The following is a 24974-nucleotide window of genomic DNA, read 5'->3' on the forward strand; positions in this document are numbered from 1 at the left end:
TTAGAGTCCTTCAGGAGGGAAGAAGCCTCTCTTTAGGATAAATCTTAGCCTCTGTGGAAGAAGGGCATGTCCCTCAGGTAGGGGTGAGGCTGGGGGGTCTTGTTGCTTTATTTATACACAACCCATGTACTTGACTAGATTTGGTTCTGCTGGCTGGTTTACCGCGAGGACACTCGGCTAGGAAGGCTAGTTATTTTGGGACATCCTCTCCCTGTTACTTAGGATGAAGTGGTCCTAATACAAATACCCAGACCTTCCTGCTGGCAGGTTTTCGAAAAGGATGCCCAGCCATGCTTCTTTCTCATCCACACTCTCCTGCTCCCCAATAACTGTAAAGTGCAAAAAGCTTTGCCAGGGCCTGTAGAAAGCGCAGCGCCTCGGAGGCCGGCACACTTTTCTCCCTCCCTCTCGGGGGAGCGATCTCGGCATCTCTCCCCGCGGAAAACTGGGTCCGAGCCGGCTCCACGGGGGTGGGGGGAGGGGAGACGGTGCTCCTAGCAACTGGGCAGAGCGGGGGTGTCACCGCGCGACCGCGGCGCTCCAGGAGCGTTGGCTCTCCGCGCGCGGGGTCCCCCACAGCCACGCGCGTCGCTCCCGCCGGCCCGCGCCACGCTCCGCCCTGGACGCCGCTGGTCCCGGCGCCCGGGTGCGCGCGGGTGGGAGCGGGCCCAGCTCAGCTGATTTACGGCTCTGCTGAAAACCGCTCCGCTCCCGCAGTAGCACCGGCCGCAGCGGCAGCAGCAGCAGCGGCTGCAGCTGCAGCAACAAGTCGGGTAAGTGGTGGTTGCGGAGCATCTGCACCTGCGGCCCGGCCCAGGGGGCGCGGCGGAGGGGGCCGGGCTGGGAAGGAGGTCCCAGTTCCCGCACCGTGGCCGGCAGTTGGGCTTCTCGACCCCACCTGCAGGAACTCGTGTGCTCACGGATCCACTTTGACACCAGGGGCTGGCATGCTGGGAGGCGGGCACAGGGAGAGCCGGGACCCCGGAGGCTGGGTCCTTGCCTGCCAGGTATAGGCAGAGGAAATTAGGGCTTTTCTGCTAACCCCGTGGACGGGGATTTCCGCTGGGCCCTTGAAAGCTTGTATAGTCCTGGAGTGCATGATTACCCATTTCCCCTGCAGAACGCCACCCTTTTCCCATTGCCCCCTAGCATCCTGACTTCCCCTTCTTTCACCTCTCGCCTGCATATTTGGCCAGCGTTTGCATCCCATCCCAGAAAACTGGTGGTTAAACAGCCAGTGTAGCACAGGAAGAGGTTCCCCTGTCTGGGGACCATTTGCAACTCTGCACCTCTGCTTTTGAAGAGGTTGAGGGCCCAGTAACAACACTTTTCAGCCTAGACCCTTAGCTGAACTTCCTCTTTCGGGGGCCCAATGCTTCCTATGTTTAAGTAGAAATCATTCCTGGAAAAAATAGATATTGTGCTGCTTGCAGAATTAGCTTGCTAGCAGTCATCTGTTGCTAGGGCGCAGATAAGAAATTCCTACAAGGAACTAAGAACATCCAGTTATTAAAAGATGCCTACCTGGTTCAAACATTGGCCATCTCTAGTGGTTGTCTTTAATGTCTAGAGGTAGATCCTCAAAATAGGATCAGAGACAAGACAAATCCATCTAGAACATCCTATTTTAATAAAGTCTTGGCCATGGCCCCACTTAGATCAAAAGATATTTGACACTTTGGGCTCCCAAATTTTAGTAAATTGAGTATGGAGGGCCATTGTTCTTATGGAAACACTTTGATTAATGTCATCACAGCAGTAATTAAAGTACAAAATTAAGGACAAAAATCGCAGGTTGAACAATTTTCAGCTGATTGTGTGCTCAATGCCACAATACCTCATTTGAGTGATATCTTTCCTATTCTTGAAGGATTGGCTTTGACAATTCATGCTGACTTTTCCTCATTTTTTCTATTTGTGCTTATCAGGCTGTTAGTAAAACAGGGCATGATTTTGCAGTTAATGTACTAAATTCAGGAAAATTGAATCCACTTCTGTATCTGCCATTTTCCATCTGGCCTTGAATTAATTACTTTACCTACTTGCTCCAGTTTTCTCATCTGTAAAAAGGGAATGTTACCCGCTCTTTTCATCCTAGCCAGGGGTTGGCATACTTTTTCTGTCATGTCCAGGTAGTATGTATTTTTGGCGCTGCAGGTCACAGTGCAAAAGCAGCGGTAGATGATACAGAAATGAGTGGATGTGACTCATTTGGCCCAATGAGTGAATTTGGCCCAAGGATTATAGGTTTTAATTTTATAAGATACTAGAGGCCCAATGCACAAAAATTCGTGTACTCGGGGGTCCCTCAGCCCAGCCTGTGCCCTCTCGCAGTCCGGGAGCCCTTGGGGATCCTAAGCCGCAGTCTGGCCTCCCTTTGCGGGAGGCGACCAGCAGGGGCAGATAGGGGGACAGCTCCGGTGGGTGAGCGGCTGGCCCCGCCCCCCTATTGCCCCTCTGCCGGTCACCACCGCTGCCCCCCAATCACCGTCCCCTCCTTCTGCCCACTGGCACCCACCTTGGCTGGCCTGGTGCCACCCACTCACCGGCCCCACTCTCTCCTACCCTCCTACCCGCTGCCAACCAGTTGTTCCACCGTTTTGCATATTAGGCTTTTATTATATAGGATTATATGCAAAGGTTATTTGAAACCAAAACCTCTGCCTCCAAGGAGATGAGCAACAACAGTCATTTCAGTAGCGTTTTGCAAACAGACATGGTAACTCCCTGTTTTATTTTCCTCTGCCCAGGACTTTTAGAGTAATGCAACAGAAGGCCTTTGAAGAAAGCAGATACCCCTGGCAGGAGTCCTTTGAGAATGTTGCTGTGTGCTTGCCATTCCGCTGCCCGAGGTGCGGAGACCATACCAGATTTAGAAGCTTGTCATCATTAAAGGCCCATCTGGAATTCAGTCACAGCTACCAGGAAAGAACCCTCCTGACGAAATGCAGCCTCTTTCCATCCCTCAAAGACACAGATCTAGTCACTTCCTCGGAACCCCTGAAACTGGGGAAATTGCAGAGCTGCGGCAGCGTGGTGAAGCAGAAACCCAGCTATGTTAACTTGTACAGCATTGCACACGAACACTGCAAGGACAGGAAGCCATTCGAGGTGGTGGCCGAGAGGCCTGTATCCTACGTGCAGACCTACACTGCAGTCGATCTATGTGCCGACTCGCTGGATGGGCCGAGGGCCAGTCCCGGACTCCCCACGTCCGACACCAAAGCTGCTTTCGAGGCCCACGTCCGAGAAAAATTCAATCGGATGGTCGAGGCCGTGGACAGGACCATCGAGAAGAGGATCGACAAACTCACCAAAGAGCTGGCCCAGAAAACTGCAGAACTGTTAGAAGTCCGGGCAGCTTTTGTCCAGCTGACTCAGAAAAAGCAGGAAGTTCAGAGACGAGAGCGGGCCCTGAATAGACAGGTGGACGTGGCTGTGGAGATGATCGCGGGGCTGAGGCAACGCCTGACAGAATCAGAGGAGGAGCTTCTCAGGAAAGAAGAGTAAGTGGCGCTGGAACAGGATGCTCACCCCTTTGTTCTAGGCACCCACCCCCAGATCACGAGCCAGTGTTAAGCAAGGTTTGGCGCTATTTCTTGCAGGTGGGACAGTGGCTGCATTTCTCATTGATGTAGTTGAATGTGGGGGGCACAAGGCTTTTAATATTATTTACCCTCCCTGTGTATGGTCAGCAACCCAGCAACCTGAAAGTCAAAATACCTATTTTTTTCTCACCTTGGAAACTGTAAAATACAGATAATGTTTTTAAGGAGGGGTGTCTTGTTTCTGTGGTGGGTGCCGTTTCCCACACTCACTGGTGAGCGGGGTAGTTGAATGGGCGGGCAGAAAGATGGGCTGGGGAGCCCTCCTTCTTGACAGTCTCCATGTAATAAAGTCAAGAACATGAGATGCTGTCTCATTCAAGTGTAAAGTATGCTCTAAATACAAATACTTTTGGCTTCTTTGCCATTTTGGATTTTCCGCCTACCGTAATTAAATGTTGGTTGATTGCTGAGAATCCATCCAATTACATTTTTTATTTGGAAGAAGCAGACATTAGGAAACCCAGAGGAACCTGTGATATTGCTGTGCTTCTGTGATTTAAGTTGGAGAATTTTCTTTTTGTAAAATGTTATGTCACACTAGAGTGACATGCATGCTGCTTGCAAAGAGCTGACACTGGTTTTCACAAGTTATAGGTGTTTAGATAAGCGAATACTTTAAAAGTCATCGTACTTAGAAAAGCATTTCCTTATCAGTGTTATGGATTCAATACAAACTAAAAAAAAGTATACGTAACAATGCCGTGTATTTCCCTAAAGAAGCATGTTGAATTTAGTTATAAATGGAGTACTGACATTTATAGAATGAAAGGACATAAAAATTGATAAACTACAACATGCTGGAAGGAAGGTTTCTAAATTGAGTTCCGTTATAGAGACTGACTTCATTTCATACTTTTCTCTGCCCTGTGGCACTCTTCTTTATATGGTGTCCCATAAATGGAGTAATTAAAGCTTCCTCCATTTGGTAATAGGCTAAGAAACCCTGAATATTAAAGAGATCGTCATTCACTGTCACTAAATGCTTACCTACCTAGAGACAAAGCCTGCTCTGCTCAACTAGACATTTTCCAAATATGTAGCGAGGGCAGAATTGAATCAGCCCCTGATTTATTTTGATATAGGGAAATGATATCCAATGAGAAATCGTTTTCTCTTGGATTGTGATGTTTCCCAGTGGGAAGTTAGTGCCTTGACCCGCTATGGCCACCTGGGTGACTAACATTACACAACTGGAAAAATAGCATTTGGGGTTCCCTTGTGTGCTGAGAAAAGCTTAGAATTAAATATTGTGATATTTCTATTTGATTCAAGAGCAGTGAATTTAAAAGGTAAGCAAATTAATTGTTTGCATTTATTTATTTGTTGTATTTTATTCATTAAATCTATAAGGAATAATGGATATGGAATTTGGGGTGGTGGGAGACAGTTTGATGATAGGGAGGATCATCTGGTTAGATCTAGGTTATGGTCAAGGATCTACTTTTATTTTGGTGGTGGGTTCAGGGATGATTCTTTATTATTAAATAGAACTGGTTAACTAGCTTTAGTAAAAGTGGGCCATGCATGGATCAATAATGATAATGTGTTATGGTTAATCCAATGTTGTTACCTAAAAACCAATTGGAAAACTAATACATACTTGTAAGAAAATTAACATGTAGAATTGTATGTGTTAAAAGTCCTCCCTCCTCTCCAAGCATACCCACCCCATAACCATATATACTTAGAACTACTGTGTTTTTCCAAATAGAATCATGACATGTATTATCCTGCCACTTGTGTGTGGAGTTTGTTTTTGTTTTAACATAGTATATTGTAGGCATCTTTTATGCACTAAACAGAATTGTGTCATTCCTCTTTACTGGGTAATATTCCAAAGTATGGATGCATCATGGCTGATTTAATCAGTCCACTATTGATGAATGCATGGTTTTGTTCCATTTTTTTTTTTTAGTATTAAAAATAGTGCCTCTGTTAACATCCTTGTACATATATATTTGTGGCACATTTTTGTGAATATATGTGAGGGTAAAGTTGATTTTTAGTATGAAATTTTTTTAGACTATCAGAAGAAAAAAAAAGCAATGTGATCAAAATAACCACTTTAAATGAAATACAATGAAACTGCCTTAAACTTGTAAACATAAAATAACAATGTCTTCATTTTCTTAAGCCTTCATTTGGCCTGTTCAATCAGTTTCTGTATTCAAGCCTCAGATAATCATTCTTTCTGTACATAAAATAGGACTGAAAGAGTCTTGTTCCAAGAAGGACAGTGGAGCCCTTGGTTTGAGAGATCGACTATGGCCCTTGCCCTCAGTGTCCACAGTGTCCACCCCCGCTGCTACTTCCACCCCCAACCTTCTGAAATGGGAATGCAGCACAAACCAGCTGCCCATCAGCCACACCATTGAAACCGGGTTGATTTGACTAGATCTGCCTGGCTGGGCTGGGCCATGCTCCTTCCCTCCTTACCACTTCTTCACAAAGCTGAGCCTTCCACCAAAGAGGTGACCTTTCAGATATGGGAACTGCTTGGCCATGGAACCTACCAGGAACTGTGCCCCGCTGCGAAACCCCTCCAGATGAGCTCTCACGGCCCATATGTGGGAGAAGGTAGGGTTGTTATAGTACCACTCAAAATTGACTTTCACTCCAGGGACCCTTTGAGACACAGGTGGTAGATTTGTTGTTGTTTTTTAAAGCAAACATCTAGTATTTAATATTCACTTGAGTTTTTCTTGCCTATGGATTTCCCCCTCAATTTTAAAATTCTTTCTTTAAACTGAAATAAAGGACTCTGAGGGCCGATCTTTAGACGGAATGACCTCAGATTGTAGAAGATATATATATACATATATTGTCATTCACTGTTGCTAAATGCTTACCAATATATATATATATATATATATATATATATATATATATATTATATATAATATATATATATTATATGCTTTGTAACAGAGGAGATTGTTTGAATTGGCAATATTTTGTACTTCTGTGCCAGTGAGTCTCATTGTACTTTTATAGAGAGGTATCTCTATGTTTCTGGAGAGCAAATCCAAAAAAGAAATTTCTCATTGTCTTCACAAAGTTTGTGCAATTTTAAAAGTCCTTTGGAAACAGGTATTTACTTATTCAAGAGTATTCAGGGCTGTAGGGTAGCGCTGTCCGTAATCAGGTAAATCAATCCTGGCCAATCTTGCAGGAAGGTATCCTTTAACAAGAATGGATGGCTGTGGGTAGTAGCTGATTCCTGGCCCAGCTGGTCACCTGGGGGTTGGAGAACATCAGTGTAATAACATTAATCCTTCTGCTGGGAAGGTTGGAAAGTCCCACCTGACCACCTGGGATGTGCCTACCACTATGCTAGGTGTGTGTGGGGAACATAAACTTCTTGGTATTTTTCCCTAAGGAGCTTACACTCTACATAGGAAGAATCAATATATCCATGACCATGCCCATGTTCAAACCCAGGGCATTGAGCAAGTACTTAAACAAGTATTGGTTTAAAGTTGATAAAAAAAAAACTAGAGGACAGATTTTTCTATTTAAGAGTCCACAGTGAAGGAGTGAGGACAAAGGGCAGAGCTTGCCGTGGTAACCAGAGGACAGTGACATTGGAGAACAGCAGGGAGGTTAGAGATGACCCTTGAGCGGACTATGTAACTTCAGTACTGGAAGGTACCCCGGCCTCCTTCAGGATTACACCCTCGTTTTACAGACGGGGAAAGTAAGGCCCAGAGAAGTGTTATGACTCATCCAAGGACAAAAATTTAGTATCGAAGCTGAAACTGGAACCCAAACTCCCTGTCTCTCTGCTGAGTGCTTTTTCTGTTAATTCACTATGTCTCAGCCAGACTTTTGAAAATGTGGTATTTGCCCAAAGTGTCAAGACTTAAGTAACACTGAATCGGGCCCATTTTGGAATAGATTTGCTCCTTTTCTATTTTGAGAAAGGGCTGCCAGGATGACATCACTTATTTTTCTGATGTGATTAAAGCAAATGTCAGCTGGCATCATAGGTGTTGGGAAATTGGGAAATGGTCGTGTCATTAAGTCTGGTTATGATATTAAGCTTCTGGAACACCAGCCCAGGGCTTCTAACTTCCAACAAAGGCTCTTAACTTGACGCTCTGCACGTCCATGACCAGCCAGGGGGGAGCACACGCCACCAGCCTTTGATTGCGGTGAGGGGTCTCTTTGTAATTCCATCTCTTAATTTCCATTCTGATCCTTTGTGAGCTAGAATATAATCTTTTCCCTTCTTCCTGCTTCATTTGCCCTGTTTCCCAGACTGAAGTCAGCACAAGACAAATCTTTATTGAGTGTGTGCTGAGTGCCAGGTGCTGTTGTAGGATCTGGTAAGGCAAGTGGTAAAGCAAATAAGTCCAGGTCCTGCTTTCATGGCTGGGATAGGCCAGAAGGTAAAATAGACAGTAAAAAGGTCATCAGGGGTATGATAAAAGAGATGGATGGGGTAGCCTGACCCAGGTCACATCTATTTGGGTTTCTATCCAAAGCTGGCTGGGGAGCACTGGCCTTTAAAAGGCAAGTTTGATTTGGAAACTTGCTTTGCACAACTAAACCCTCTTGCCACTTAATTAGGCCTTTCCCATTTTTGATGAGCCAAAGCAGTGAGTAAGCAACTTGTCTCCAGAGCTAGGAAGCAGGCCAAGGAAAATCATGTCAGATGTAGAGTTCAGTTGGACAGGGAGGGATCGGTTCGTTCCACATTTTAATACGTTTATATAAATGGGGGGGTCCTCTCTTTCCAGGCTCTGTTCCATGCAGACTTATAAACTATTGTACGGAAAACCAATGTCAGACATGCCCTCAGCACGTGCCATCAGCCTTTGATTGCAGTGAGGGATGACACATGGTAAAGTTTAGAGACCCAACAAATTTGTCTATTTTTCTTTCTCTCTCTTTCACACTCTCCCTCCTCTCCCTCAACACTACCTGACAGGTTTTTGGCCTGAGGGACCTAGACTGTAAGTGTTGATCTACTTAGAATGAATGAAAATAATTTGACTTTCTCATTAGTTTTAAATACTTAATGAGAAATTTATACTTCTTTGTTTATTCAAAGAAGCCAAAATGAAAGATAAGGCAAAAGATGTTATGGCCGCAGGATTTGGTAGGTGCAGAGTCCACCCATGGAACCTTTGGGGTGTACAGGAGCTGACCCCGAGCCCCAAGTTTGCAGCCAGGTTCCTGGTGCTCGGAGGTGGTTGAGTCTGACTTTGGGATTTGTACTGTGACTGGCATCACGGTCTGTCTGAAGTGCTCTGTGACCAATGGCTAGACTATTTTTAACGGGAGGTATTTTTTACCCTTTCATATGCCTCTGAAGAGGTTCCTAAGTCAGTAATGCAAAATGAAATTTAAATAACTTGGTAGAGCTTTGCCTTTGGGAGGAGAAGCTGATATTAAAGTGTTTTTTAAGAATAGGAGAAAGGCATCCATTTTAGATCCCACCTACATTCCTGTAGGAGGTACCTGTAATATAGGTTACTTATTTGTTTTATGCCCCAGTACTTGTCTGGAAAAAGATAAAAAGAAACTTAAGGATATTTTTAATCAGTTCGAGATTTTCAACTAGAGATGTAGCTGCACATTTTATGCATTCAGCAGAAACTTGTTGAGACCCTATTGTGTGCTGGGCTCACAGTTAAAGGAGCAGGCAGGGTCCCTGGTTTACTCACCGATTTTACAATGAAATGGGGTCAATGGCACTAGTCCTCTGCAGTGTGTACTGAGATAGGGTGCAAGATAGCAGGTAACCTAACCCACACCGAGCCGTGTGTCCGGGAAAGATTCCCCACAGGAAAGCCCTGAGACTGGAGGGATCATTGAGAGTGGGAGCTTTGCCCTGGCAGGTGTGGCTCAGTTGGTTGAGCATCCTACTGCGCACCCAAAGGTTGGGGCACATGCCCAAGTTGTGGTTTTGATCCCTGGTTTGGGTGAATATGGAGGCAACCAATCGATGTTTCTCTCTCACATCAATGTTTCTCTCTTTCTCCCTCTCACTTTCTCTCTCTAAAATCAATAAAAACATATTTTAAAAATAGTGGACGCTTGGAAAAGGCAGGTGTAGGGACCCTGATGGAGGAACAGCATGTGCAAAAGTAAGGCTCTGGCTGAATGGAGTTCACTGATACTGGAGCAGAGAGCTATGTGGTGCACATTAATGAGGCCCAAGGAACATAAGCCTATAGGATGGCCATAAAAGATGGAAACATAGGGGAATAGACATAATAAGGGGTTTATTTATAGTAGATTACAATATGTGATAGGATGGGTGTGTTGACCCTCATTAACAATAAGTAGTGCATTGCCTATGTAAAATCGAAATGAAGACCAGCATTCATGTGCATTTCTCTCTATCTCTATGTCTGCTTCTAGAATGTGTTGTTCACATGACAGTATGTACTTTGTATAATATAGCCTTTGACTTTTCTGAGTGAACCTGTCTTTAACCTACCTCAGAAGATGTGTTAAGTGATGCTTAACACTTAAAACCTTGGATTTAATTATACTTAACCTTTTAAAAAATAAATAAGAAGTCAAAGATGGGGCTGGAAGTAGCCTGGGATTCGTTCATTTCCCCAAAGCTGGCTATACCCACACCCTGATTGAGTTTCCCCCAGGTTCACTCTGATCTTCTCATCTGGCCTTCCAGCCTTCACACTGTATTCCGAATCACAGGGTTGAGAACCAAACATAAAAACCACACAAGTCTTTCTACTCTTCTGTCTGATAGCATCATATTATTCTTTTCCTCAAGTCACATTCAGCTCAGCTCTGTAATTACGTATTTATTTTAGTACTTGTTGCTTTTAAGGTCTGCTCCTCCACTACACTACCGGCCACATCCGGCCTGCTACGTGTTTTTGTGGAGCCCATGAGCTAAGAATGGTTTTCACATTTTTAAATTGTTGAAAATTAAAAAGAAAAATAATTATTCATGATATATGAAAATTATAGGAAATTCCAATTTCAGTGTCCGTAAAGTAAACTAATTTTAAAAATACATTGTATTGTTACACAGCCATGCTCTTTTGTTTTACATGTCACCTCTGGCTCTGTTGCCATAGGCAGAGTTGAGGGGTGTGATGGAGCCCATATGCCCTGCAGAAACATTTACTGAAACATTTACTCCCTGGCCCTTTACAGAAACAGGGGGCTGGTCCCTGGGTTAGACAGTAAGCTTCATGAATATAACCATGGGTTCATGAGTGCCCCAGCACTAAGCCCAGTACCTGATAACATTCAATAAATGTTTGTTGAGTGACTGAGTAATGGAATAATTAAATATATGGATTGTGGCTTCATCTTACTTGTGTTTGAGCCCATGTTGCCCACCCTCCTCAGAGTTCTGAGGTTCTGGATCACTCTGGTACACAGAAAGAGGCAGTTCTCAAATTTGTGGCCTCACTTCCTCTTACACTCCTAAAAATAATCTGAGGACCCCAAAAAGCTTTTGCATGTGTGAGTTTTATCTATTGACATTTACTATATTAGAAATTAAAACGGAAATTTGAAAATCGCTTATTAATTCACTGACAAATAGCAATAAGAAATTTATTCTTGCTAACATAAATAACACATTGCTATGAAAAAAGACAATTTTCCCAAAAACAGTTCAGTGAAAGAAGTACATTGTTTATACATTTTGCAAATATTTTTAATGCCTGGCCTCAGAGAAGGCAGCTGGACCTTTGCAGTTCTTCAGCATTTAATCTGTGGCAAATTTGTTATTTTGTTTGAAGTGGATGAAGGAAACCCAGTCTCACACAGATATGAAGTAGGAAAATGGAGAGGTATTTTAATACCATTTTCAGAGAATAGTTGGTATTCTGCTTTGATACTGTGCCAAAATTCAACAGTTGGTAGTTTCTTAAAAGTTAATTGCATCGTGGAATCTGAAATCATATCAATGAGTAGTTTGTTCTCCCTTGCATTGAAATCCAGTGAGTGGTTATTTTACTCTTTGGAGTATAATTATTGAAGAGGTTACAAATGCAATGTAGTTCAATTCTTTCTTTTCCATTCAGGAAATTCCCCAGATCCTTGGGGAAATGAGAGGTGTTTCTGGACATTGTTCATCCAGACTGAGCAGGATGTGAAAGGGGATCCAAAGTTGTGCACACATGCCGCTCCACAGTCAGTCATGGGCTTTGTTACTGTTTTCATAATCTGGATACCCAAACACAATCTCAGTAGGATGGATTTCTCCAGCCCCTGTCTTGGGGAACTTCTCTTTTAAAATTAAATCATCAGGCTTGTTTTAACTCTCTCTCTTTTTTTTTTAAGTTGATGTGAAACATCCATAAACTGAAATTAGGTTAGCATTGGTGCCAAGTTAGTTGACAAATACAAAGGGTATTAACTTCTTGGCTTCAGGGCACAAGATAATTGGATGAGGGGAAAGTTAGGAAAAGATGCTTCTCTTCTCCAACATGACATAACACTCCACGAACAGCTAGGAGCATTAACGTTAATTCGTAAAAGTTTTATAGGGAACCAGCAGCAAGACATTACATGATTTAAAAACACAGCCACAGCCATAAACTGTAATGCATTCAAATTTGTTTTCTTGATTTTGAGATGTTAATCCTGTGGGATTAAGCTGTCAACTATTGCTGTCTTATATTTTAAACAGTACAGAGAGCCCAAGAATAGTAAATATGCAGAGAGAAAAAGAAGACTAGAAAAAAATGGTGACAGTAGTTACCTCTGGGTGATGGGATTATGAGTGTTTTTGTTTGTTTGTTTGTTTTCCTCCTTGTCCTTTTTAAACATTCATTACAACAAGCATTTATTGATTATTATGTGTCATGTGTTGTATTGAGTGAGGGGCTTAGAGCAGAGAATGAAGCTGATTCATCCCTTGCTCAGTTAGATCTTCCAAATAGGTCAGCTTTCATATATCCTATAATAAGTGTGAAATCTTTCTATCATGAGATAAATATGGTCAGTATTATAAACCAAAATGAATTGAAAAAATACAGTGGCTGTTTTTTCTGTGTTTTTGGTGGAGGAGGGTTTATGGGTTTTTGGTTGTTTTTCCCACAAGTACCATTTGGAGACTATTTCATGATTCAGTTAACAACCTAAATTGCACCCAGGAAATCTCTGCAATCGGTCTGACGCCGAATCAATTAAAGCCTTACTGTTGGGAAGAGGACGTAGGAGCCATTTCTTGAGCTGTGCTTTCAGTGGTGCTTTTGAGATGTGAAGATACTCTCTCCAAAGGGTCTCAACCATAAGTTGGAGCCACAAATGTAGCACTCAGACGGACTCTCCACTATTTGCTGCTAGTTAAGGTTCATGACTCACCTAGGAGGCAGATCAAAGCCGAATGATAGTGGAGCTTGAAAATTGGCTTGTGTCCATGGCCTGAGCAGCTTGGAAAGCCCACATCTTCTATTCAGGGCTCTTACGGAAACATCTGGAAATAAACTTGAAACTTGATGATGAAAGAAAACTCTTTTCCAAAAGGACTCTTATTTCTCATGTGCGGCTATTTCTTGACTACTAAAAGATAATGGAATTATTATGGGATTGGGTTTTATGTTTGATCCCTGGTAGGAAAATAGAAAAGTGGTGGCTGGTATAATGAGTAATTCTTCCAGTGAATCATTTTTGACAACCAGTCTCTTTTCTATTTTTATAAAAATATATTTCCCAACGTTTTTCAGAGACATTTGACTTTATAGGAAGCCTCAGTATGGCCAAGTGTGACACAATATATTTGTGAGAGAAAAATCATGACTAATTACAAAAGCAGCTCACTGACTAGTCAGACAGAAAAGAGCTGGAAGCCACGGCCAGCTCCCTGCAAAGACTTTCTGTGAAACTGTGACTCCTGAGCTGGCCTTCCCTGAAGTTTCTACTCGTAAGAAATTATGGAGCTCAGTGGAACATAAAGATCGAGTGGAGGTTGAAAAGATGCAAAGTAGGCAATGAATTTAATGGATTCTCTAGAATAGGGGTGGGGAACGTCTGGCCGATGGGCCATATAAGGCCCTTAAAATTGTTTGGTCCAGCCCTGCCAAGGCATTGTGGTGAGTTAATTAAATGTTTAACCAAATATAACAGTCTTATTTTTAAGTTGATAACTTTGTATGACCCACAAATTATGTTGTAAATATCTAAATGGTCCTCAGCAGAAAAAAAATGTTCCCCACCCCTGCTCTAGAACAACTGCATGAGGTTAGATTTTAACAATAGGATTCATTTATCTAAAATGAAAGAGGCTGGAGGGGGCTGGATATTGTTTAAAATCTTGCTGCTGTATAAGTTGAGCATGGCCAGAAAAATGAGGGGTCACTCCTCGAAAGCTGAGAGAGATATTGAAGACACAAAAGAAAATACTATATCCAACAGGTATTAACATTATGGAATTCATTATCCCCAGTGGGAGTGGCAGAACATACAGAGGAGATGGCTGAAAAGATCTTCATGATTTCTTATTAAGAGAGGCAAATTGGCTGAGGAGAACTGTGGTACTATACACCTGTTGGTATTGTTGATTACCTGGAACATGACCTGAGAAACAGGCTAAACACACACACACACACAGAGAGAGAGAGAGAGAGAGAGAGAGAGAGAGAGAGAGAGAGAGAGAGAAAACATGTGCCCACGCATACAAGCATGCATAGAAGTGCTCCAGAGATGGCTTCCAAAATGTTACTTTCATATTTGCATTAGCAATAAAAACAAAATATAAAATAGTAATAAAATAATAATTTTTTCTGAATTCACAAGGAATTATGAAGATAAAAGAGTACTGTTTGGGGTATTTTGTGCAACTTTTTAGGGAAGGGCCACATGCACAATTCTTCTCCTACATCAACTAAAATAGCTTTCCTAGTGGACCCTGGATTGACTTCAAGATAGCATTTCTTGGGCTGTTTCATTCTTAGCTCAAACATCTACTGTTGGACAAGATGACTCATTTTATACACTTGCATTCAGCACGGCCTCTTGCTTTCATACCTTCCCTCCCTGTAGTATTTTCTTCCCCTTTTAAAATATAAATCAGATTTTTTTCTCAAAAGTGTCCAGTGGTTTCCCATCTCATTTATAATAAAATTGGGAATGATCACAGTGACCTGTGAGGCCCTGCCTGGCTCTCCGCTCCCACCAACCTCTCCTTGCCCCACTTTGCTCTCACCACCCAGGCCTCTTTGCTGTATCATAGACCCATATGCACATCCACCCCTGAACTCTTCCCAGGTCTCTGCTCAAATGTTATCCTGTCCAAAAGGTCATCCCTGACTTTGCTTTCCAGATATCACTCACCCCTTCCCTTCTTCTGTCACTCTCTGCCTTCTTGCATCCAGTTTCAGCTTTCTCCTTAGCACTTAGCACACCTGACTTTTTTTTTTTTTTTTTTTGGTATATTTTATAGTGACTCTCTGCTACTAAAATTGTAATCTCTAAATGTAAACACTAAAATGGAATCTTAACTCTGTGGCCATCCAGCCTAGGGCAATACCTAACAGTGTAGACACTCAATAAAATGTGTTGAAGGAATGAATTCCTGTCTCATTTCTCCATTTTGTGTTTTTTCACTTTTCCTTGCAGAGAAGTTGTAACATTCAACCATTTCCTCGAAGCAGCAGCTGAGAAGGAGGTTCAAGGGAAAGCTCGGCTCCAGGACTTTATTGAGAATCTGTTGCAGCGGGTGGAACTGGCGGAAAAGCAGTTGGAGTACTATCAGAGCCAGCAGGCCTCAGGCTTCTGCCGGGATGTCAGCGAGCATGTGGTAAGTGTGATAAGTCGTGCAGGTCCAGCCAGAGTGTGAGGTCCTAGGTTTGGTGAGATCCAGTTAAGGACAGAGGAAAAGGGAGCTGGGGAGTGACTTATAGGGATTCTCTAGACATCATTTGAGAGTACTGCCGGCCATGCCTGTGTTTTATAAGTGATGCAGGTGAACCCCAGGCATCCGGAAGTAAGCTTAATTCTGATGCACAGTCTCCAGTTCTTCACCCTCCAACTCCATGCCAAGCTGAATTGGTAGGAATGTTTTTTATACTTGTAGAATAAGAGACCCTCCAAAGAGACAGTTTGTCTTCCTGGGCTTTTAATTCTTCTGTAAAAATGAAGCAGTTAGACTAGATGCTCTATAAGATCTTTTGGCCCCTTAAATTCTCTGCTCATCACCTGACTTTGGTGGTTAGGAATTCTAAAATTGAAGTGTAGCATGAATATTTTCAGTCTGCAGGCTTTTAAGTAACCCAGAGCTAAGAAATGTTAAAATTCTACTATGCTAAGCCAGGAGGATATTAGAAAGAAAACAGTGGAAGGCCAGGAGGAAGCAAGGAAGCCCATCAGTTCTCTCTGTTATTTATATTTCTGTGCCCACTTCCTCTGCTCAGTTTATTTTTCCAGCTTGAAAATTGAACACCTTTTATAAGAAATAGCCAGTCATTATTTCTTGTCATGCTGTACCATGTGACCAACAGTTGAACAGCATATCTGCTCTGTAGTCAGATGTGTATATATAAAATTACATGTATCTGTGCATGCACACCCAACATATGTACATATACACACATATAAACATATGCACATGCATATATACGTATAAAGAAACATGATAGGAAATTAATGAATATTTATGTCCATGCTCTCTGTGTCCCAAATATGAGTGACATCATCGGCCTTCATCAGACTTGATTTACCAAGGCAAGACTTGAATAATTCAAATAAAGTGCAGCTCAGAGTAAAACAGGGAATTTGGATGTGGGAGCTGCTTGTGAGTAGAGCATGATCAGGCTATTGGGAGGTGAACTCTGACTAGTGGAGGGAGTGTATATCTCTCTGAGAAGACCAAGAGTGAGGTGTTTGATTTATGAAAGGATTTAGCAGATGTATTGCTCATGTGTAATCCCCTAACTCTGCTTTGAACCATAATGTACCACATTATGAGACAATCTGCAGACCCTGGGACATGTCTCCTTTTTACTTAGTCTACTTCATCATCATAATATACACTCACCTATGAAATTAGGAGCCATGTCTTTGATGTAATGAAAGGGCTGAGTCTGGCCTCCCAGGGTATCTGTGGCTCTAGAGACACAGAGGAACTTGGGTGCTTTTAGCAGGAGAAGCTTTGGATCATGTCTTTATTATCCTTTGGCCCAGCTGAGTGAAGGTCCAGAGCATCGAGAGGCCAGGCTTCTGGAGCCTCAGACCCACCCACCTAGGAGAGCTCCTGGCCCCAGTGTACCCCAGGATCAGCAGAACATTCTGACCTACTCCCCTGACACATCAGCCACTTCTTTCAGATCAGCTGGGAATACCATGCCCAGCCTGGCCTGGCTCTCACCATCTCAGCTAAGGCTACCCATTAAAACACAGTGTCCATCCTCTTTATCTCCTCTTCCATCCACCCCAGTTCTCTTCCTCCACTCTTTCCTCTATGTCTCATTACCACCTCCAGATAGCAGTGACATTTCTACATTGGTGTATAAATTAATTCTTTCTAAGGTGTCTTCTAGCTCTAAGATTCTTTTGTGCTCTAGAAAAACCTCCTCCCCCATCCCCTCACATTTAGTGCCTTTTCTAAAATAATGTTTTGGCATCTGTTTCTTTCTCTTAATCCCCTTGAGCATTTTTGTTCTTTTTCACCTGGCTGGTTTCTAAAAGTGTACTATGCTTACTCAGATATTTTGTCTTTTTGCTCTGAAAAATGCTGTCGAATTAGACACAAAGTGACCCAGTATCCCATCTGCCAAAATCACGGACAGAACTGCTCACACAGAAGGTCATGAAACAGCTTGGATAATCTTATTTTAAGTGTTGCATTTATTTCCTGCAGGCTGCTAAATTAGGACTAGCAGTAATTCATTTAACACTTGTTTATTGGGGCTGCAGCAGCGCTTACTGAGTGCTGAGGAAACTGCTGTGAAGGAGATGGAAGAGGCCCCTGCTCTCAGTGAGGAAGGGCTCACAATGAGCAAGTAAGCAAATAATGAAGATCATTTTGAAAGCGATAACTACTGATCAAGAAAAAAGTAAGATGATACGTTTAAGATGTCTACTTCAGTGAAACCCTTTCAGGAAAAGCCTTGCTGAGGAGGCAGTTTTGCACTGTGGCCTTAATAACAAGGAGCCAACCCTGAAAATACGCAAGTGGAATGTTCTAGGCAAGGGAATAGGAATTGCCTTAGGAGGGAACAAACATGGTACATTTGAATGGTAGGAGATGAAGTCAGAGAGTTGGGAAGGATCCAGGCCATGCCGGAGCTTGTAGGTCCCGTAAGGAGTTTGGGTCTATTCCAGAGCACAGAGGGAAGCCATTGACAGGTTTGAAGTTGGAGGTAGCCTGGGTTTTAGCAGAAAGTCTGGTGCTCTCTGGGGAATTGAATGGAGGAGTGCAAGAAGGAGAGATGTGTTGGAAGGCTTTTATGGTGTGGCAGGGGAGAGGAGGTGGCAGTTTGGATAGAGTGGAGGTAAAGAGAAGTGATGGGTATAGAATGTGTTCTGGGAGTAGAATGGATAAGATCACTTGGCCTTGCTGAAGGATTAGATTTATCGGGTGAGGAAAAGAGGAATCAAGAATGAATCTGAGGTTTTGGTCTGAGCAATTGAGTGTGCAGGAGTGCCTGAGGCTCTAGGGGCTCTAAGGAACAGTGGCCTCTTGTGTTCACGGGGAGGAGAGCATATGAAAGTCCACAGTGTGTGATAACCGGTCCCACCTTCACCCCAAACCTCATAATCTGTAGGTTCACAGGAGAAATTCTGATCCAGCCATGGGTTCCACTTAACATTTTCTGTCTACATTTCCTTGCTTGTATACTTATGTATACAAACACACACTTTTTAGGGAGGCCGTGCAGAGTGAAGACTTGGGTTTGAAGTTCAGTCCTAACACTGGTAAAGCATTGAGGCTTTAACCAGCTACTTAACTTTTCTGCCTTAGTTTCTATATCTGAAAAATGGGGATTATAAGGCTTACCTCTTAGGGTTGTTTTGCGGGTTAATTGTGTTTGTTGCATGGTGAGAGTTTTACCCAGTGTGCGATGTATAGACATGCACAATTTATGATACCATATGTGAGGTTATGGCTCATCATTACCTATCTTTATTTCTGCATTTCCTTTTCTGTAATGCACAGTAAATTATTCCCATTTCCTGAGGTCCCAGCAGGGTCCATTAGTTACATCCATAAATGCTGAAATTGTGGTTCTTGAAATGTTTTGGAAGTCAGGGACTCCTTTGAACATTTGAAAACACTGTTGGCCTTTTCCCCAGAAAGGAAAGCATATAAGCATATACATACATATTCATTCTCTCGCTCTCTCTCTCCCTCTCTTTCTCTCTCTCTCTCTCTTTCTCTCTCTCTCTCTCTTATAAAATCCCAAAGGGTCTTGTGTATACATATAAGCAATACATATACAAACTATATGTATACATCCATACAGTAAAGTGAAAAAATTATTTTTTTGTTATTTTTTTGGAGCCATCTGGCCCACCTTCTTTGTATGTTGCATACTCTCACAACCCTCTTGCAAGGAAGGTGCCTTTTTCTGTTCATATTTACTAACCTCATGCCAAAGCCAGCCAGTGTGAACAGGGTCAACAATAAGGCTGTCTTTTGATTGTCAAAAAGAAGAAGGCAACCTTCTTGGGGACATGACCCTCAAAAGTTAAGAAAACTTCTTTCTGATTTGCTCCTGACTACAGCTCAAGCTGCAGACAGAAGAATCTATGCTGAGCCTCGTTTCTCAGGTTTAGTCTAGCAGGGGTCACGTGTCTTGGCCACATTGGGCCCTACATTTTCTTTGTCATTCTCATCTTCTGCTTGTCTTCCTACCACTTCTTTAGTGACAGAGATCAGCAACAGAAGGTTTGGGATACACTGGGTTGGCCTATAAAATGGATGGTGACATCTGGATCACAAAATGATAATTATCAATTTATTCTGAAAATGATATTCCTAGCTTGGCCACGAATGCGCATGAAGATATTTTAATGGGAGTGGAAAATAATTTCAGTGATAGATGGCCTCAGGGACAATCATGGAGTTGTTGGTCTTCATATGCTCTCATTTTAGAAATTACGTATTTTAGGCAATAAACATTTTATGCCAATTTCCCCCTTAGTTGATACACTGTGACCAACCACAGCTGTAGTAAATTAGCTGCAAATGCAGTCTGAATCAATCAAGAAATAATGGTACATCATTCCAATTTTTAAAAACATGTTTCTTCAAATGTTGCTCTGTTGGGGGACTGATATTGGCTTCTTGGAAATCTCAGAACAGGGAGCCAGAGAGGCTCCCTGAGTGAGCGGAGGCTGAGCGTGAGAGGTGCCTGCTCGCTGCTGTGGTGGAGGGCACCATGGGCAGTGCTGCCGATAGTTCTGGTTCCTTAGCGGGAACACCGTTTCTTTAAAATCTAAGCAAGATTTTATAAACCAGATTCAATCTTCACATTAAGTAATGTTTTTTCTTATTTGTTTTCCTTTAGCTTACAGATAGCTCTTCAAATAGAAAACCCAAATGCCTGTATGTATACCTTTTTATACTTTGGCCATATGATAATGTTTGCATTTTTTTCCTGTTGCATTTTATGTGGCATCTATAATATAAATGGGTTTGAGGGTCTCAGGTAAAAATTCACTAGCTTATGTACTTAACTTTCTAAAATGTGTGTGACTTTTATTTTTTATTTACTTTTTTTATTTTTTCGGTACTACTCACCTAAAGATATTTTTTCCATTGATTTTTAGAGAGAGTGGGGGTAGGGGGGAGGGAAACATCCATGTGAGAGAGACACATTAATTGGTTGCCTCCCGCAGGTGCCCTGACCATGGCCAGGAAGCAAACCTGCAACCCAGGCACATGCCCTTGCCCAGGAATCGAATCCAAGACTCTTTGGTGCAGGGGTTGACACTCTAACCACTGAGCTCACCAGCCAGGGCTTATGTGACTTTTAGCTATGCTAGCTGTCTAGTAGTCTATGGCAGTATGATAGTACTATAGGAGTATTTATATGGTGTTATATAGTATAACTTTCTCTTATTAAGCTATAGTATGGTCATAATAGCTCTATAGTACTATTAATGAAGTATGTGTGCTGTATTATATATATGCACTTATACCATGAATCACATACTTTATAATAACTGTACTACAGATTTGTCTGAGTCCCCTGGTAGTTAAAGATTCATGAGATATGGATTCTGCTCCCACCTTCTCTGTAGACCAACTGTATATATTATCCTGGGTAGTCATTTAAATTTCTGTTCCTCAGTTTTTGTCATGATAAATAGGACTAGCAATATGTTGCTGAGAATGCAAATTCATGAGTTCCCTTCATGAAGGTCACCAGAATTTTTGGAAGAAAAATACCAATATATGTCATTTGTTTTACTGGCAGCATTATCACTGCTCTAGCATGCAGGAGTGATTGTGCTATAGGTAGCTTTCATTCTTTTAAGGTTTTCAAAAAATCTTTCTGCTCCTCTCCCTCCTTCCACCCGACCATCTGTAGAAGCCGAGGACACCCACATTCAGCGTGTAACCACCCCGATCTCAAGACTCATTTTCATCCAAAGGGAAGGAGCTACCTGAAAAAAGCCAAGGAGGAGAGGGCCAGCATGCAGCCTGCTAAGTCCATTCACGACCAGGCCGAAACCCCAAGAGAACTCTGCAGACCGCTGAAGAAAGGGGAGCCTCTGGGATTAAGTCGGAAAGGCAACATCAGGCCCAAAATGGCCAAGAAAAAGCCAACGGCGCTCGTAAACATCATCTAAAAGGGTGGGTGGCCTGGACCGTCCTCCTGGGCTTTGGGGAATGTTGTTCTAGGGGCCAACAATAATGTCCTTTTAGACACATCCCATAGTAAGACACAATGGGAAAGCAAAGGGCTAACACCTTTACTTCCTGTCTGTGCAAGCATGTGGATTAGTCAGAATTTAACAAATGGGCATCTCGGGGAACCAGAATTTTATTACAGGCTTCTTGTAGAAGCAAGAGGCAAATTACAGAAATAATTTTAAAAAAGGAAGCAGTCTTTCCCAAAAGTTTAGTAAAACAAAGCTCCATCTTCCAAAATAGTTAGCCCAGTCTTCAGTTCTTTCTGCATCTGGCGTTCTATGCAGTGCTGATTAATGCTCGGACCCAAGGCCACACAAGATGTCAGGTGCTGAAAAAGATTCATCTGTATCCACTGCTCAAAATTGTGAGATGAGGAACGGGAATATAAATTCTCTTAATAGCAGTGAAAAAATATTTTTGTTTGTTTTTAACCTTCCCCTCAATTAGTTTGAAAGCCTCCAAAATACAAATTCCTGTTCCCCAGTGTATTCTGGTTAATCAGGACATCGGCGTTTGGGTTGCTACAGGGACACGTCTATTCAACTTCAGTTCTCATTTGGATGGACTGTTTTCCAGCTTGTTTACTAGTATTTGAATCAGGTTTTTTGTTTCCCCGGATGCATGTTTGTTCAGACTTTGGTGCACCTCTGCTGTCTTCTTTGGCTGGGTATTCTGCACCCCAAGACCGTGCTCCAGCCTCTATCTTAACAGCTGTCTCTATTGCTGTGGTTGCAGGAGGACATAAAACACACCACGGGTTCAGGGTCTGAATGGTGGGACGTCAACGGATTGCACGTGCAGTGCGTTGTGAGCCATCCTGGAGACACGAGCCCTTTCCCAAGACCTTCCCCTGGCAATGTCCACGGCCTCTCTGCGAGCTGCAGGCATGGCTTTCTTCTTGCTGGCCTACCTTGTCCACCTCCTGCTGCTTTTGTGCCCTTTCGGGATTAAAATTTATGATGTTACCTTTCAGCCGGCTATCTGAAGTGTCATTGTGCACTGCTTTCTAAAGTAGCTTCTGAAATAAACAGTACATGTGGGATCTGGAATCTGAGACTGTCCTCCTCTCCCGCCCTAAAATGGCCTTTATTTCCAAAAGACCCATCTGTTAAGAACCTCCTGCTTTATGATTTTCTTCAAGAATGAATTTTCATGTTTTTTAAACTTAGTGTTATCATTAGATCTCCTGCAGAGTTTACAAGTGCTGACATCCTTCCAGAAGTAAGAATAATTATGTCCACAAATATATACGTATATATAAAACATATAAAATATATATGTCAAGTATATTTATTTTTAAGTACTCACGGAAAAGGTATGTGTTTGTGATGGGTGGTTTTTAAACTATGTATGTTAGTTTATGTAAATTGAATTCTCTCATTTTAAAAATTAAAACTGTAACCTAATTAATATTGGTAGAATTATGGTTGTTATTACAATAAGCATCAGATTAGCAGTGCATTAAAAATAGGTAATTAAGCAATTACTTAAAATGACAATAAGTTGAAAAGTGTAACTTATCATTATATAAACATTTTTAACCTGTTACAGTGAAAATGTTGAATTTTGAATCTTAGCTTTGACTTTTGACTCATGGGTGTGGGCAGTTCATGTGGTGTATAGGCAACTATCAAATGGAAGAAAACATTGCTGTGAATATCACTGTTCTGGCTAACATTGTAAAAATTGTAATATTATATGATTAATTTGGAGAATTAATCTTCCCCAAGATTATTTATTATTGGTATTTATACCATGATTCACTTTAGCCTTTTACATACTAAAAAATTGACTTGTTGGTTGTATTGCATGCTAATTGTCCCCGTAACACAGCTTGTTTTTAAAGGCGGTATAACCAGACTTTTTTTCTAATTTTATTTAGTGAAAACAACATTTTCAAAGTCCATTTAACATGCTAGAAGGCAGACAGTTCTCTTTGACTGTGGTACCCAGTGATATCCAGAAAGCCTCATAATGTCATATCTACTTTATGTACATTACACAAGACAAATGATTTTAAGATTTATTATATTACAAACAATTTTTTTTTAATTTCAACTGAAGTCTGACCCTCACACAAGAAATGCATTAGACACATAAGTTTGCTATGGAACGTGGAAGCTGGCTCACTCCGAAGGGTATCCCACTTACATGCCATGGCCTGAGCCGTGTGCCATGTCTCACTTGGGTCTTATTTAAAAAAAATTTTTTTTGTTCACATGGGAAGCCAACCTTAGAGTTTCTCTTTGGTAGAAAAACCAAAGTTTCTGGGAAAACATGTTCAAGGTTAAACTGAAAAAATGGATCTAATTTGCTTTGTAATGAAAAAAAAAAATCTGTATTTGAACTGTTCTTTCATTCTTCCTCCCCCACCCCCCAAACTAGGTTACAGATTCTTAACTACAAAATTCAGACTTCTTAGACACCATTTTCCAGTATTTTACAAGGGTCGGTTAGTTGTCTGGAAGTTGGAATATTCTCTTCCAAGAATTAAAAAGGATGTTTTTAGATTATGAAATATTATAATAAAAAGCTATATTTCTGACTAATGTGTTACTATGTTTTGTCTGAAATGTTTTTGGGGAGCCAAGTATGCTGATCCATTAACAGGGAACAAAGTGGAATAAGCTGTTATTGTACGTATAATCAGCAGGATCTTGTATCTTTAAGCTTTCTTAAGAACTTAGCTTGATCGTTTTTGTTTATTATAATGTCTATATCTCAAAGTTCTTTTTACATATGTTCACACTGAGAAATCCTCATTACAAGCTCATTTGGCACTTTTCTCCCATCTTTCTTCATAACTACAAGTAATTTTCCTACACTGTATTTTTAAACTTGTCAACTCTTAGCAAAAAATCACAAACAGATTTCACAGTATACATCCCGACCTATAGATGTTATACATCCTAGTCATTGCAAGGCCCAGAAAATAACCAGGACAGATAACAGAAAGAAGTATGTCACTGGTAGAATTACTCAACCATTGGTCTTTTAAGAACCATGGAATTGGGAAAATTTAGGAGACTCCATTTGTTCAGGAGCTATTAGAACTATTGAGATTCTGTCATAGGTACTGATGCTACTTTATTGTAAATGTTGGCTGGCTGCATAAAATTTAGTGTTGACGTGACAATTTGATTTAGGAGATTTTATTTCACCAACTTGAGCTATCTGGAGTGTTCTAACCAGGCACCCACAGTTATCCTCAGAGATGCTGATGAGGTAGTCAGGGCGAGGAGGTAACATTTCCTTCTCCTAGCAGGTACAGAAACAGCAGTTGGGAAAATGGGTGATGTGTATCTGACTGTTACCTCGGTCAGGACCACATGCCTCAGTCTGTTCTCAATAAGTACTTACTTATATTAAAGTTAATGGCTTCACCAGGTCATAATATTCTTGAGAAATAACTGTGACATTCTTGATTATCTCTGAACATTAGAAAACATAAAAACATCTCAGTATCTTGATTCTGCTTAGTTGGGATCCTTGAAAAATAAACTCCAGAGATGGCAGGCATGCAGGAACTTAGCCACAAGCCCCGGAATCATTTCAAATAT

General features: G+C 41.8%; 1 protein-coding gene across 1 annotated transcript; it reads left to right on the forward strand.

Moving 5' to 3' along the window:
* Positions 1-613: 613 nt before the first annotated feature.
* On the forward strand, positions 614-23959 carry ZNF365 (zinc finger protein 365). Its single transcript, XM_080687577.1, has 6 exons — positions 614-773; positions 2751-3506; positions 15171-15351; positions 20063-20100; positions 21089-21354; positions 22150-23959. Exons 2-5 carry the CDS (start codon positions 2764-2766, stop codon positions 21348-21350), a joined length of 1224 nt encoding a protein of 407 aa, XP_080543703.1. The 5' UTR covers positions 614-773; positions 2751-2763; the 3' UTR covers positions 21351-21354; positions 22150-23959.
* Positions 23960-24974: the final 1015 nt, after the last annotated feature.

This window comes from Plecotus auritus (genome assembly GCF_963455305.1).
Source record: "Plecotus auritus genome assembly, chromosome: 9".
Taxonomy (NCBI): domain Eukaryota; kingdom Metazoa; phylum Chordata; class Mammalia; order Chiroptera; family Vespertilionidae; genus Plecotus; species Plecotus auritus.

Coding starts and splice junctions, on each gene's coding strand:
- ZNF365 (XM_080687577.1), top strand. CDS start 2,764: ATGCAACAGAAGGCCTTTGAAGAAAGCAGATACCCCTGGCAGGAGTCC. Junction 3,507..15,170: donor GAGCTTCTCAGGAAAGAAGA/GTAAGTGGCGCT, acceptor TTTTCCTTGCAG/AGAAGTTGTAACATTCAACC. Junction 20,101..21,088: donor AATAGAAAACCCAAATGCCT/GTATGTATACCT, acceptor GACCATCTGTAG/AAGCCGAGGACACCCACATT.